This window comes from Pleurodeles waltl, chromosome 5, assembly GCF_031143425.1.
Source record: "Pleurodeles waltl isolate 20211129_DDA chromosome 5, aPleWal1.hap1.20221129, whole genome shotgun sequence".
NCBI lineage: Eukaryota > Metazoa > Chordata > Amphibia > Caudata > Salamandridae > Pleurodeles > Pleurodeles waltl.
Window position 1 is genome coordinate 1,716,672,991 of NC_090444.1, and position 17,087 is coordinate 1,716,690,077.

Consider the following 17,087-nt stretch of genomic DNA (forward strand, 5'->3'; position numbering starts at 1 on the left):
TGCCTGGCTTCAACTGGTTCAAGAAGGGACTCCCTGTTTGCTACAGGTGAAAAATAGCTAACCAGAGTCCCCTGCATCAAATCCTGAAAGAACTGACCAGCTGACCACTGTCCAGTGGCCATTTTGGAGTTTGAGCCAGGTGCATTCTGGGAGTTTGAGTCTGCACCCTAAAGGAGCAACTCAGAGCTTCTGGAACCTTGGGGTGAGCTGTGGACTCCTAAAGTACTTTCAAAGACCTCCTTGAAGAAGATCCAGAAGTTTGGAGAAGATTGGCGAACTTTTTGGAAAAAGCTGCATAGAGGGGCTGACCCACCACGGTATATCCGAAGAGGGCTCCAGGCACGTTGGATCAAGATCCAGGTTTGGCCCAGTCGAGGGTTTTTTATCTTAAACAATTGTCTAAGTCCTAACATAGAAATTTTCATCGAGGTCTCCTGCGACGTGTATCTGAGGAAGAGCTCCTGGGAGGTCAGATCGGACTGGAGACTTCGTCCCGCTGAAGAAAATCTTTAAGAAAATGACTAAGTCCAAAGGTAAACTTTTGACCAAGGCCTCCCTCTTGCTATAGCCGAGCAGGGCTCCATCGTGGTCAGCCTTAAACTTGAACTTTGCCCGATCGAGGTGCGACCAGAAGACCGGATTGGCGCTTTTCATTTCTATGCTCTAGAAAACAGTAATTCTTTAAAAATTCATATCTCTGGTTCCCCTTATCCGATTTTAATCGTTTTGGTGTTATTTTAAAGGTAAAAGTATAATCTATGTTTATAAGTTGGTGTTGAATTTCTATTGTGTTTTATGTTTTACTTATTTACTGTTTTGTGATTTTTAAATGCTTTACACACTTGCCTCCTAAGTTAAGACTTGTTGCTTGTTGCCAAGACGTAAATTGGGTGGGTATGCCCAGACGTGGGTCCCACGCTAACTGTGCCACTGGATTCAAGCTAGTCTGGTCGATGAGGGCTGATATCCCAAAACTAGTTGCAGGGTGTTTGGAGGACTTGGCCTGGCAGTTTGGGCTAGACTGTTCCCATGAGGAGCATGGTCAAGACTGGTTTGCATTTGGCTGGGTCTGGGGGTGAATGTTTGCATTGTTCAGTATTCTGTCCATCATCTGTTCTTTTTGCTAATTGCTAAAGAGTCAAAGGGGAACTCAAGTACAGCCTACTAGTGATTATTCCCTGAATGTAGCCACCAGTGAATGGGGAATAACCCTAACCATTTTACAAGGAAGAGGGTGTGACAGCCTTACAACTGCTGGAGCAGTGACCTCAAGGGGATTGTGTGTGTTTCATTATTCCTTTCAATGTGTAGAGGTAGAAGTAAAGTACTTATTTTTTTCTATAAAAGTAAGTATTTGACAGGACATTGATTTATGGATAGTACTGGTGGCACTTTGAGTTATGAGTCATGTTCACTCACCTGTATCTACAGGCTCCCCTCCCCATCTCGAGGGAGCCTTTGACTGCTAGACCACAGCTACCACTGAGAGTTAAGTGCAGAAGTGGTACTTGGCCCAGCAGCTCTGGATCCATAGTAGGTGGGCCTTGGGTTATCAGGACTTAAAGGCCTCAACCACCACAGTTGGGCCCAGTAGTCCCTGCATTCCCAGTGGCTCTCTGAAATGGGTTCTGGAACATTATTTCCTATAGAGTTTTATTTTAAGTCATTAACTCCAATATTTTCTATTTTACATGTGTAAATGACTCACAAGTATAACTTACCTTTATGACTAGTGATAATGTTTAGTGGGTTTTCAAAAACTGAAGATTTACTCTCTATTTCTTATTTTATTTTAGAATGTTATCAACATTGTAAGCGTTATTGTGGAAAACGGCACTGCATGGAAAGCTCTAAGCCCAGCTGATAAAATCACAAATAGCTCTAGGTTGTTGAGAGCAACAGAGACATTTGCACAAAAACTTGAAATCGTCAATAATTCCATAAGTATCGAAACTGAATCTCAGTATATAACCATAAAAGGAACAAAGATCACTGCAGAAAATGGCACTTACAATAAGACGTTCAACTTTAGTGATGCAGCCAGAGCCGGAGACGTGCTAATACCGTCCGGGTTTTTGACGATTGATACAACTGTTGTCACCATAGCCTACGCCTCCTTGGTGGATATTTTACCTGAGGGTAAAAATAGGAGCAACGTGAATAGTTGGGTTATGTCAACTGTTCTAAGTAAGAACGTTTCAGGAAATGATTTTAAAATTGTGATGACATTTCCAAAGCTCAAAACCTCACTGGTGAATGCCTCGTGCGTCTTCTGGAACGTCAGTCAAGACAATGGGACAGTAGACTGGGATACCACAGGGTGTAAGGAAATAGACATAGGAAATGCTGTTACATGTACTTGTGATCACCTGACATCATTCTCAATTTTGATGTCATCGAGCAATAAGTTTACAAAGAGTGACAGGGACATGCTAAACTACATCACTTACATCGGCGTGGGCATATCCTTGGCAAGTCTGTTTCTTTGTATAGTAATTGAGGCTCTAGTTTGGAAATCTGTCACCAAAAATAAAACCTCCTACATGCGCCATGTCTGCTTAGTGAACATCGCTGTTTCGCTTCTGATCGCAGATATTTGGTTCCTCGTTGGTGCAAGGATGTCAGATATCCTTGAGGAAGCAGCTAAAAATAACACGTTTACTAACGCGGGTGACGCCTGCGTCGCTGCTACATTTTTTACACAGTTTTTCTACCTCTCGTTATTCTTTTGGATGCTCACTATGGGACTCATTCTCTTTTATCGCATGGTCTACGTTTTCCATGATATGAGCAAGTCGACCATGATGGCGATTTCTTTCTGTCTGGGCTACGGATGCCCCCTCATCATATCAGTTATTACCGTAGCTGTGACTCAGCCCCGGAACCTGTATCGAGAAGAGCTGACCTGTTGGCTCAACTTTACATCCACTAAGGCGTTCCTTGCATTTGTTGTGCCGGCCTTAATCATTGTTGGTGCAAACTTCATCATACTCATCGTGGTCATGGTGAAGCTCCTGCGTCCTTCCGTTGGGGATAAGCCAAAAAAGGAAGAAAAGAGCACGCTAATAAAAATTGCTAAAAGTGTCGCTATCCTGACTCCGCTTTTAGGACTGACCTGGGGATTTGGAATTGGAACAATGAGCTCAGGAGATAAAGTGATCCATGGAATATTCGCTGCCCTCAATTCTCTTCAGGTCAGTACATGAGAATTTACACAAACAGTAAATAGTTTTATTGGTGCTATCAGAAAATGTTTTTTTTAAATGCTTTGCTTATATGTAGGGCGATTGTCGTGGTTAATGAAGTGTGTGTTGTGCTGAGTGTGCACAGATTTAAGCTTTAGGTCTGGTACACACAAAATGCTTTATTTCAGTAATACTTTAGGTCAGTGGTTCCCAACTTTTTGACTTCTGTGGACCCCCACTTTCTCGTTACTGGAACCGGGGGACCCCCACTGAATCATTATTGGAATCTGCCCCCCGCACCCCCCCCACACACACAAGAATTACGGAAAGCTGGGGACCTAGTACATAATCTGTCAATATTATTTAATTTTCGAACTTGTCGCAGACCCCCTGAGGAGGCTTCCCGGACCACCAGGAGTCCCCAGACCACAGGCTGGGAACCACTGCTTTAGATTACATTTCGGTACACTGTCTACACAGCACCCTTAGAAGGGTGGTCTTGCTAATTAACTATTCAACCTCTAATTAACACAGTTGTTAAAAGTATCACGCACACAGACTACATCTTCAATTGTATGCTGAGTAGGGCGATCCACAGAATTATAGGTGGCATAGTAGCCTGCACGTCACCTCCCATCCTCCACACAAGTGCAAATGCAACACCCTACAAAACACACATAGAACCAAACAGAGGGCAGGCCTTACCGGGCACACAGGGCTGCAGAAAGAACACTACGACAAACACGAACACATGGAATACTGTGCCGAGATTCACAGCTGTAACGGAGAAACAAGCGGAAGCTGCATTCTGACATACAGAAAAAACAAACAAAAACACAAAAATATGATGGTTCTGGACATACCTCAGTGCGCCTACAGTACTCTGACACACTGGAAGCAAGCTAAGTATGTTGAGACATAACGAAAATAACACATAGGTTTTTAGAATTAACCGAATGCCCTTAATTTTGCCACACAATGCATACCATACTCTGGGGCACAGAACTCTAGGAACTTTGGAGGCTGCCTAGCAACACCCTAGATACACAACATACTGCCTCTAGTGATGGCAAACTAGTCTTTATGCAAGTCACAATGCATTTATTGCAACACTCTACCACAATAGGGAGCACAGAACACTGAATTCGGGGTGTATCAATGACATTAGTCTGGGTCACAACACTACCCACATTGCATACAGATGTATAGAAATCAACGCTGAATATTTTAATTGAACCACAATTAGTTTCTATTCATATTCAACAGTAAATAGCAAACTCAATTGTCAAGAAAATGTATCATAGTGAGCGTAAATCCCATCCAGAGCCATAATGGTGACATTTCTTAAAAGCAAATAAAAAATCACAGAGACCCAAAATTCCTCGGTAGAAAAAATGAAGACTACAGGAGCACTGGAGTGAAACATCTCATGGTGGTATCAGAGAAGGAATTAGTGTTAGGATTAGGGTTAATGTAAGTGTAATGTCTCATGTTGGATGCTAGAATTAATTTAAAGGAAACGTTGAATATTAGGTCTTAGGTAAGGAATAGTTTTAGAGTTAGATATACGGTTAGTTAGAGGAAAATGGGAAGATATATGTTTAGGAAGAGGCCTAGACATAGGGATATTGAACGTTTTAAGTAACAGGTTAGATTTTAGCATTTAGTAACCCTGTGATTGTTTAGGGTTCATTTTATGGTCTGGCAAAACAAAAAGGTTAAAGGTTGCGGACTTCTCACATTAAAAAGTAAGAAAATGTAATATTTTTCTGAGACTGATAGAAGTAGTGGGGATACGATTTCTATAAACACAACCCAAAAAGTTAGATCCTTGGTGTTTTTATCAAGATTAATCAACCACTCTTAATCTTAAATGAAGATCGAACACAGTCACATGCAATAGACACAAAACATCTTCAAATACACGCCAAGGACTAGTTCAAATGTTTCTCCACACAAGATGAGAAGTACACTTCTTTCTTTGAGAAATAGATAGCCTGATCCACAGGGCCTTTTCTAAGAGTGTTGTGTTTATTCACAAGGGGTTATCCTTGAGTAGATGTGCCTTACTACAGGCTCAGTTGTGATTTTCCACTACTAAGACGTACTTAGGTATTATGAGTTGGTATGTCTGAGCATGCTTCTACTACCGGGTGTAGCAAAGTGCCCTTTTGACATGGTCACCTCCACTTTTTTTGCCGTAGGACTGATGCTTGTTGACTGAAAGTGCGCTGGGTCCCTGCCAACCAGGCCCCCAGTGCCAGTGCACTTTCCCTTAAAACAAAGTAAATGTCTAATTGTTACACAATTGGCAAGGGCTTTAGCAGCCCTGTAAGTCCCTAGTAAATGGTACCTCTGGTACCTTAGGCATGGGTACTAAAGAGGATGTTTAAGGGCTACAGCATGTATTATGCCACCCAAAGGGACCCACACAAAAACTGCATGCAGCCTGCCCCTGCGGGATGCGCAAAATGGTGCAAACCATTTTGAAAACATGACACGGCGCACTCCATGTGTGCCTTGCCAAGGCACACTGCATATACTATATGTAAGTCACCCCTACAGCAGGCTTAGAGCCCTAAGGCAGGGTGTATTATATTGTATGTGAGGGCCCATCTGCATTAGCAGATAGGCCCCTATGATCCCTAGGTATATTCCTAGAAATTTTAAGTGGTCAGGCAGTCACGTACTGGGCACTGCTCATTACGAGTTACCTAGCTACACAATGGCCGCACTGAAACCAGTCGTGTTTGGCATCAACCACCTCGGCTTAATAAATCTGTACTGATGCCAGTAGTTGATGGATTATGACATACACCTATAGGGCAACGTAGTGGTGCCCCCTAAAAACCTACTAGTCCTCTAATGCACGTACTGACTGGTATCATCCGGCCTGCCACCACGGATGAGTTTCTGGCCCCCTGTAGGTGAGAGCCCGCACTCTCAGAGGCCAGAAACAATGCTATTGATAACGCGTCCCTTTATACTAAATTATTACACATTGGGACTCGTTTTAGGCCAATGAATCTTTTGACCCAGTTGAGAGACACCTTAGGACGAGATAACTAATCAACATGTCAATCAATAAGTCAATAATATAATCAATATTTATTACAACAATGCATTTCACTTTAGTTAGAGACATGAATCAGCTCAAGACACCACCATGACCTTGCAGTCATGAATAACCACACTAGTTTAGTGTGAATTTTGGTGATATTTATTCCCTATTTTGTTACAATACTACTAGCAAGTATATTAACCTCAAAACCAGTAAGCACAATAACATAGTCACAATATGGCAACTCTGATAAGATTTCATCAAAGCAAGGATCACAAACATTAGAACATAGCAAAGTGTGAACATAGGATATCCTTAGCAGAGTATCGTCAACAAAGCATTGTTTCAGTCATTTGTCTATTCGCGTCAGTATTAGTGAACCCCTCTCAACTAACCTCTAATTAGCATTGGCATGTTGGGCTTCATGCAAAACAATTTTAGTAACACAAATTTGGAAAACATCTTGCTATGGTCTCTGTCAAAAGAAAAGCAGCCGGTACCTAGAAAGGAAAAGCAAACAGACAATCACAATTTCATTGTCATATAGTTACCCTTCAAGGTTTGGGTCAGCACTCAAATTCGGTCTTCGTCTTCAGGAAATCAGTTGATGCGCCATCAGTCAGGAACTCAGCTCAGGTAAGAAAGGGGCACTTCCCTCATAAGGAGGTAAAGTGTAAATGGGCAATCTAAGGGCAAGGATGGTTCTAAATAAATCAGCCAGTCACTAATGAAAGTGACAAAGTTTCTGGATCATAAAACATAGCATCAGCATCTCCCCCCTTTCCTAGTCTCCTACTCCATAATTCTAATTCACTTCCTGGTGACAGTGGTTTTTATCCCCTTTTCGTTGTACATTCCCCTAAAATCTGGTTGGACAAGAGTTGCACCCCACTATCTTTAGCCAATTAAAAACACATTATGTCATTAAATCTTTCACCCGCATCAGTTCTCAGGCATTTTATTGGTCCATATGATTGACGTCTTCAGAGGTAGAATGTCCGGTATGATTTCATCCTTTTGTAATTCTTCACGCATCTTCGGTCAGTAGCTCCATTGTCTGTACCGGTTTGGGAGACCTTGTGCAATATACTAATCTACACTGTTGCATTTAGCTAGTTCATTTCTACAAGCAATATGAATTTCATGAGAATGGAACTACTATGGTTACATTCAGCTTCTAATTTGGAAAAAAAACAAGAGTTCATGTCCTTTAGCAAGTCAGCACACTGCACGTTCGAAAAATACATTTAATATGAGAGCCAGGCAGTTAGGCCTCAACTCATCCTAACTAAGGCCTAAAAGATTTATTAGCAAAACTTTAATAACATAATCTTTAATAATTAGTATAAAACCATTCTTTAATACAATATTTCATCAACAATAGTAATTTTCATTAGTCCACGTATACATTGACGGCCACTCCCCGTGGGCACAATTCAAGTGCACGTTTTCAGCAAAACATATTAATACAGTTTCTATGCGGCATTATTGTACATTAGTTCATAAACATTTCATGTTAATATAGATTATATAAGCTAAGCTCTCTCAGTCCCTCCTCTGATGACCTTTGGCATCACACAAACCTTTCCCTTTCAACCTTTCACTTTCAATTTTTCACTTTGCGCATAATGCACATTTCAACATCTTGACCTTTGTGTGAACTTTCCCAAATTTCATTAAACATTTTCTCCCTTTCATTTTCTTCATTTCTTTTACTTCGTTTTGTCAAATTTCTTTTAATTCTTTCATTAATTTTGCTTGCTCCCCATAAACTCAATAAACAGATCAGGACAATTAATAGACCTCCTAATATTTTTGCAAGAACCCCGTTCCCAATATTACTAAACCAACTCCCTACTCTGGCAATTCCTCTCCCAACTTTCTCTCAAACTCCAGGTTCCTTCACCTCCTTCTAATCTGCACTATCTCTTGTTAGGTTAGTAAGCATAGTTCTAATCTTTTTACTATTATCAGGAATGAATGTGCAGCGATGGCGCTCGTTAAGCATCTTACAGACTCCGCGTCTCTTTGCTAAAAGAATGTCTAAAGCAAGCCGGTTTTGAAGAGTCATAGCTCTTTCCACAGCAAGTTCAGTATCCATCAGCAGTATAGCCCCTGTGAAGTTTGTCAACATGTTATCCACAATAGTAGACAACTTTCGAATCTTTATGGAGTTTAAAATAACCCCTACTGAAGGAATTATGGCTCCAAATATGTCACAAACGACAGCAGCCACTGTCTCACTCTTTTGTCTAGCATGTTGTAATTCAGACATTTTAGGTATTTGCTTTAAGTCATCAATCTGGTAAATCTTTGGGAAAACCATCCCCAAATAACATGTCCCATACCATCCCTTAGGGAGATGGTAATAAGCATTAAGCCCACATATATAATAGATCCCAGGGATCGCTGGATCCTGTCCATTAAACATAAATGTCCATTTACTCTGAAACAAAAACACATGCCTGCATTCACTCGTTCCCACAAATAAAGTGTTGTGTTCGGATTTTGGCCTATATATACAAAGACTACCTACATGTAATGCATCTATAGCTAATTTGCCCTGCGTCTTTATTGCGGTATAAGCATAATCATTTGCGTATGTACGTTTTTCTAATCCCTTTTTTAACCTTTCTTTCAGTGCTTTGCATCTATCATCAGTATGATCTAAAAAGCTTTTCTCTACAGGCGTTAATAAGCAGGTCAGATTGTTGCGGTGCGCATAAGCTGTCCCGAATGTTAGTGTCGGCTCAAAGAAACCTCTAACTAACTTTATACTATGCTCTTTAGCTAACTTGTTTAGAAACTCAATCACAAGCACAAAGGAAAATACTACATCTAAATTTGAATAAAAGTATTGCACATGTTCCTGGTCATAAAATCTTGTTAGTAGCAAACTACAGCTTATCCCGTAGGTTAGAGGCAAACTATGATAGGTGACCCCCTCTTGTACTGATGAAGGAATCTTTGTTCACACATAATAGTTTCTTGCAACCATAGTATCAACATACTCATTTAGTAAGCGATAGAAGACATTAGTAGAAAGTTCCCCCTTTGGATTAATTCCCTCATACAAATATTTTGTATCCTTTATGCTCAAACTTTTCCCACGGTGTTAGTGTAGCAGTCTCAGGTTTTGAAGCATTGTTAGTCACCTTCTTATCCAACCATGGCATTCCCACAAGCACACCTACAATTATTATTGCACACACAATACCTAAGATAACACTTAACCAACCACACACTTTACCCCTTTTGCTACTACCTCTAGTGTAAGCCATAATCTGTAAAGAATCAGATAGCTGAATAACTCAAAACAAACAATCAACTTGAGGACGATTTTAAAGCTCTCTTTTTTTCTTTTCTTAATGTAGTCTTTTTCTCTCTGCATGTATTTACAGTGTTTCACTCACCCCAGGACCCCTTTTGTCAAATCGGGTTAGCAGCTTTTCATAATCGGTTTTTCAAAGTCAAATCAGGTTTTAAATGTCACATCCAGTAGTTTATCAGTCTCTTTTCTCAGCTTTTCAGCTTTCAATTTAAATTTCAATTTTAACACAGTCTTTTCTCTGTTTGAATTCAGGTACCATAGTATTGGCCTGGTACCTCTCGATCAAAACAGAACGCTAAGAATTCTTGCTGCCATTCAGATGTCGTTGCATATGCCCATTCAGGACCTGCGTACCTTCTATTTGCGACTCTCTTTCTTTTCAGTCTACACTCGCTTTGTTGCTCTCCTTCACTGAGATCCTCTTTTCTAGTTGTATCAATTTCTTCCTCTATTGTGTCACAAGGGACGACTTTCTCTCTTGCAGCTTGTTTCTTGGGCCAGTTATCACCTTTATGTGTGTTCTTCCTGCTTGGCCTTTCAGGACGCAGAACAGCACCCTCCTCTTGTGCTATGGTATTTTCTCTTGACGGACCTGCAAGTGGCTCAGGAGGAATCGGTGTGCTTTGACCTCCCTCTGCTCTTTCCCCCTCGTCTTCAGGGTCTGTAACGGGTTCATGTTCTAATCCGTATCCGTCTACTTCTGGAAGAACCTCTCCTTGTCGTGGTTCTCCTGCTGCCTCTACTGAGATGGGCTCACTGTCACCTCTCTCGAACTCATTTACTATTTGAGGGACTAGGCCATCCTCAGTGGGCTCTCCTGCAGTCTCAGTTCCCCTTTGAATTTTCTCCGGCCCTGGGACTTCCTTCTCTGGAGTTGTTGTTTCGGACACTTCAAGCTCCTCATCAGTTGGACACGTCACCTTCGTTGCGTGACTGGCATGTATCCAGTTTGGAACTCCTGCACATTTCAAAGCAGTAGTTGTCATCAGTATTACTTGATATGGCCCCTTCCAACGCGGCTCCAAACACGACTTCCTCACATGTTTCTTGACAACCACCCAGTCACCGGCTTTCAAGGTGTGACCTGGATCACTGATTGGTGGCGACGTGTTAGCCTCCACCTGGTGGGAAAAAGAGCAGACCACATCAGCCAGACCCTTGCAGTAGTCCAACACCATGTCATCCGTGATATTCACAAGAGCATTTGCAGGTACTGCGGGCATCCTCATAGCTCTGCCCATGAGAATCTCATGGGGGGATAGTCCTGTCTTCTTATCAGGTGTGTTTCTCATTGACATCAGCACTAAGGGCAATGCATCTGGCCATTTCATATTGGTAGCTGCGCACATTTTTGCCATTCTCGACTTCAAGGTACCATTCATCTGTTCCACTAGTCCTGAAGCTTCGAGGCGGTAGCTACAATGCAGCTTCTGTTCAATGTCTAATGCAGCACACAAGAGCTTTATCACCTCATTGTCGAAGTGTCTGCCCCTATCTGATTCTAAAGAGACCGGGAATCCGAACCGTGGTATTAACTCTCTAAGGAATAGCTTTGCTACTGTGAGACTGTCATTTCTACGTGTAGGGTATTCTTCAATCCAGTGACTGAAAACACACACAATCACCAACACGTACCTCAAGCCTCCACATACAGGCATCTCAATGAAATCCATTTGCATCTTGCTAAACGGACCTCCAGCTCTCCCTATGTGGCTCAAAGTCACCACAGTCCCTTTTCCTGCATTCATCTGGTGACAGATGATGCACCTGTGACAGGTAACCTCTGCAGCTTGTCTGAATTTCGGGTTGAACCAATCAATTTTGAATAACCTGATAATTGCGTCTCTCCCAAGATGTGCCTGCCCATGGTAAAGCCTTGCAAACTGGGACAACAAACTGTTTGGCAAAACCAGCTTTCCCTCCTCTGAGACCCACAAGTCGTCAGCTCTCTGTACACATTGCATTCTCTGCCAGGAGCGTTTTTCTTCTCTGCTAGCATGGCTCTGCAGTGATATTAGCTCATCTAATGTATCAACCACTCTTAATGCTAAGTTCAAACATGTTTCATTTTCAGTTTGCGTTAACAATTCCCACTGATCCTTGAATGATATACAGTTCAATGCGCAAAACCTTGCAACGTGATCTGCATAGCCATTTCCCATTGACACAAAGTCTTGTGACTTAGCATGAGCATTGCATTTCACCACAGCAATTTCAAGAGGTAACTGAATTGCATGCAGCAAATCCTTAATCTGTTCGCCATTTTTCACTGGTGAGCCAGAAGAGGTCATGAAAGCCCTCTGTGACCATAATTGACCAAAATCATGTACAATTCCAAATCCATATCTGCTGTCAGTATAGATAGTGACTTTCAGGTTTTCAGCTGCGTGACATGCCTTAGTAAGGGCAATTAATTCAGCCACATGTGCAGAGTACACTCTTTCGAGCCAGGAAGCTTCTAAAATACCGGTGATTGTACACACGGCATACCCAGCTCTCAGTATTCCGACTGAGTCTCTCAAACATGATCCATCAACAAACATAATGTAGTCATTTTCTTCTAACTGTGTATCTTTGATGTTAGGTCTAGGTTTGGTGCATAGTTCTGTAACCTCAAGACAGTCATGTTCCACTTCCTCTGTTTTACTAATCTCAGCATTTTCAACAGGAAGTAGAGTTGCCAGGTTCAATACAGTACACCTCTTCAAGGAAACATTTAGAGACCCCAGTATAACGGTCTCATATCTCGTTAGCCTAGCATTTGTCATATGCTGAGTCTTAGTTCGGGTTAACAGAATATCAACTGAATGTGGAACCATTATTGTTAGGGGATGTCCCATTACTCTGCCTTCACACTGTGTGAGGCTCTGACCAACTGCTGCAACTGCGCGCAAACAACCCGGTAAGGCTGCTGCGACTGGGTCCAAAGTAGCTGAAAAATATGCTACATGGCGGTTTGCACCTCCATGGACCTGTGTTAAGACAGACAAAGAACAAGCATCACGTTCATGACAAAACAGTAGGAAAGGCTTCGTGCAATCAGGCATACCTAAAGCTGGCGCCCTGCACATGCACTCTCTCAATTCCATGAATGCCTCAAGCTCTTCCTCTGACAAGAATATGGTATTCGGGTCAACCTTACTTCCTTGCCTGTCAGTTTTATAAGTGGCTTAGAGATGATCAAAATGTTGGGAATGCACTGATGACAGTAGCCCACCATTCCCCAAAACATCCTGACATCTCTCTTTGTTGGCGGAGGATTCATCTGCAGTATGGCTGTCACCATTTCTTTTGATATTCTCCTGGACCCTTTCTCAATCAAGTGCCCTAAGTACTTCACCTCTTTCTGACAGTACTGCAGTTTCTTTGGGGACACTTTATGTCAGTTTTTTTCCCAAATGATTCAGTAAGGCAATTGTGTCATACCTACAGTCATATTTCGTCTGGACGCAATCAGCAAGTCATCAATGTACTGTACCAGAGTCGAACTGAAAGGCAGTTCTAACAACTCTAAGTCCTTCTTCAATATCTGATTGAAGATGGATGGTGACTCAGAAAACCCCTGAGGAATTCTGCACCAACTTTACACCTTGTCCAGGAATTTGAAACTGAAGAGAAATTGGTTGTCCTCATGAAGAGGCACCGAAAAGAACGCTTGTGACAGGTCCACAACTGTGAACCACTCTGCATCACACAGAACCTGAAACATGATTACCGCTGGATTTGGCACTATGGGGCAACATTTTACCACAATATCGTTTATTTTCCTCAAATCCTGCACAATTGGAACCTTCCCACAAGGCATTTTCAAACCCATTATTGGAGAATTACATAGGATGCTCATCACTTCTTTCAGAACTCCTTGTTTTACAAAGTCCGCAATTATCTGCGACACCTGAATGAGAACATCTTGTGCCATGTGGTACTGCGGCACCTGGGGAAACACTGCATTCGGCTTTACCTGTAATTTAACCGGTCCCACTCCTTTTATCAGTCCCACTTCCTTTCCTGTCAGGTCACACACTTTCTCTGTCACTGTTCCCTGCAACTCAGCTGGCAAGTCAGACACTGTAAGCATCGGGAATAGGGTTATTAGACGGTATTCTTCATTTGCAGTCTCTGACTCTAATTCTGAAAACTGCCCATCATCCCTCTCATCATCACTGTTTGTCTGCACCTCAATCCCTTCATTAGAACAGGTAATCAAACATTTTATCTTGCACAGTAAGTCTCTTCCCAGTAGGGACACAGGACTAGAATCACAGACTCCAAACGTATGCAGTCCCTGAAAGTTTCCAATCTCAACCTGGACTGGGTCTGTAATCGGATTTGTCAAATACTGATTTGCTATTCCTACTACTCTTATGGTACGCCCTGAAAGTGGCAATTTCAGGACTTCTGCACTTCTAACTGTAGAGCGTGTGGCTCCTGTGTCAACCAAGAATCAAACCTTAGGTCCCATCACCTTCCCCTCTATATAGGGTCCCCTCTGATCTACTTCTAGGGATGCTGCAAGCCTGCACTCCTCACTGTCTGAACTATCATCCGACCATTCATCGTTTATTCCATCCTCACCACGCAATGGGAACTGCTGAACTGTGTTATTTTGACTCATCATTTGGCCTGTGACCTGCTGAGGAAGCATCACCTGTTGCTGTCCCATTGGAACTAATGGTAATTGCATTTGCTGTCTAGGTACCATGGGAACCTGCTGTTGTACCTGCTGCATTTGTGCTGGTTGAACACACAGCATTTGTATTTGCTGCATGGGCTGTAACCCCTGCATTTTAACCATGTTATTCTGGAAGTTCTGATTTTGACCTCTCAATTTTGGACCCCCTCATCTTTTGAAATGTACCGACATCAGTGCTTTGTTGAACGACACCATCATGCACCATATTTGGGCATTCCCGCTTCCAATGCCCCACGCCCCTCACGCGTGACATGGTGACATCTTTTTTATCCCCTGCGCATCGTTTTGAACCACAACAGTATTTAAATCTGGACCGCGATTCACAAAATCCCGACCTCGGCCTCTCGGCTGTGCCTGAAACATGCTATTCCCTTGCGGTTGCTGCTGTACCATCTGTTGGATTCCATTCCCCTGCATACCTGCCTGCGCTGCCTTAATCTGCATTACCATCACTTTCTCCTTCAATTTTCTCTGCTTCAACTCAATCTCATCACTGCAGTATTTTGCATACTGTAACACCTCCTCAATCGGCTTTGCCTGCCAACAGATCAAATGATTCTTAATCATCTGGCTAACCTCCGGTCTCAGTCCTTCAACAAATCTGAACACAAGATGGTTCATGTCTTTCGGTTCAATAGTCTCAGTTCCACTATAATGCTTGAACGCTTTCAACAGCCTCTCATAATAAGCATGGATTGACTCTTTGGCCTCTTATGAGGTCCGGCCTATTTTTGCCAATCAGTCACTTTCGGCGACACTTTCTGCTTCAAAAACTCAATCACTTTATGATAGTACTTCATCACCTCCTCAGATGGTGCTCCAGTAACCTTATCCCTTGCTGGTTCCTGGGTCGGCCAGTCCACACCTCTCTTGCACTCCAGCCATAAGTCAGGTGGAACAATGATTTCAAACAAGGTATTCAAGTCTTCCCAGAGACACTTCGCGAGCTTCACAAACCTGTCTGTCTGCTGGTACCAATCTATCGGTTTCTCCCTTAACCTGGGATAATCATTTGTAAATGACAGAATGTCTCCCCTAGACCACGGTACATGGACTAGAACCCCTCCAGCTGTTTCTCTCATTGCTAACATCTTTACTGTCCCCGTGTCCGGTGAAGCTTTAGCCTGACTTGATTCCGGACTGTCACTTTTCTCCTTAAATCTTTTCTTTGACCATCTGCCTTCCCATTTTTCTAATGATCCCCAGATTTGCACACACTTGGCAGTATTTCTTTAAGATGCGCTTTCATTCCGGCAGACCTCATGTGATCAAAATCTTTAGAATCGAAGTCTAATCTATAGCTTCTTTTCAAATGTCTAGTATTCTCAATATCAATGTTGTACTTATCCGCCAGGTTCGCCAACCTCTGGTGCACCTTGCCCACTTCTTTTGTGATTTCTGGGCACAGATACCTCAATTCTGCTTCTGTGTATGACTCTAATCGGTTTACTCCCATTGTCCCTCCTACTAGTTCGGCAGCTTCCACACTCAATCTTGCAAAGTTCAGATATTCATCCCTGTCTGACCTCTCTGCGGTCACTGTAGTAGCTTGTGATGCACTGGTCTTTCCTAACCACTCATTTAACTGTTGCACGGAAAAGCCTTGCAACAAAATGTTTCCTGACTGCATCAATGGTGACTGTTGTGTCTCCGCACTCATTGTCTGTGGGGCTAGCACAGTCAACCCTGCTTGTCTCATTGCCTCTAGAGGAGCTCCAATCGGACTGAGGTCTAACAAAGATCTGAGTCCTTCTGCTGCTTGTTCTCTTGGTAAAATGGGCTGGGGAGTTCCTGTGAACCCTCCTCTTGTTATTTCTTGGGTCCTCACTCCCTGATCGCATGTGCCAGGCTTACCTTGTGCATACAGCGGTACTGGCGGACCAACAGTAATTGGTAATGATATGGCAGCTGGTGTCTGACCTGGTCCCAAACTCCGTGGAGCAGTAACTCCCAAAGCTTGACTCATTGTGGCTGGTGCAGGTACTAACGGAGGTCCTGCCATTGGACTATAACCCGGAATCAGCTGTTGCTGTGGCTGGGGCAGCAATTGCAGAGTTGGGTCAATCTGCACTAACCTCGATTTTGTATATATCGGATCAGGTGGCACCATCAGACTCGTAGTAGTCTCTAGTACTGGGACGTCTGTATAAATCCTCGGTATCTGTGGCGGAGGTTGCAACTGTATCTGCATGTCTGGTGCAGTGGGTACACTAACACCATTCTGTATCAACCCCGTATCACCAGTCTGCACTGTATTTGTAACTTCCTTACCATGCGTCTGGTTCACAGGACCCTTCACTAGTGCTCAGGGCATTGTCATCTATTGCATAAGGTGGCGGGCGATCATGCAACAACTGGTTAAGAAACTCTTCATCGTTTGAGTCGTCTTCCTTTATCCAAGACCTCTTAGTCTCTTTTGGCTTGCTAGGGCCCTTATCTGTCTTACAAGTAGCTTTCTTTCCCTGTGTCTCATCTTCTTGTGTTAATGCTGGAAACAGTTTGAGTCCGTCAACTATTCCCCTTCTCCACATTTTGCTCTCATTGTCCCACCTAGCCTCCGCTAAAGTCTTCTCTGCCCTCTTTATTCTCCTCTCAAATTTCTGCTGTCTTTGTCGTATGGCCATTAGATCCCAGACTGCTAATGCCTCATACTGGGCTGGCCTTGGGGTGGTTTCTGCACACTTAACATCCACCTCAAATTCTCTAAAATTCTCGTATTAAACGTTCCGTGCTCCGGAAATGCCAAACATCCCTCCTTTTCTGTTAATTTGCGCCACTGCTTCATCCAAAGACAAGGCACGACTCCCTTTTCCTCCA

The 17,087-nt window shown here is 42.9% G+C and overlaps 1 protein-coding gene across 5 annotated transcripts in view; it reads left to right on the forward strand.

Moving 5' to 3' along the window:
* LOC138296696 (adhesion G protein-coupled receptor F5-like) overlaps positions 1-17,087 on the forward strand; it is a 1,100,568-nt gene that overhangs the window by 929,802 nt on the left and 153,679 nt on the right. For all 5 annotated transcript variants that reach the window (XM_069236068.1, XM_069236070.1, XM_069236069.1 and 2 more), the window contains one exon: positions 1,797-3,194. In XM_069236068.1, the coding sequence (XP_069092169.1) occupies positions 1,797-3,194 (1,398 nt within the window). The remainder of the gene's footprint in view (positions 1-1,796; positions 3,195-17,087) is intronic.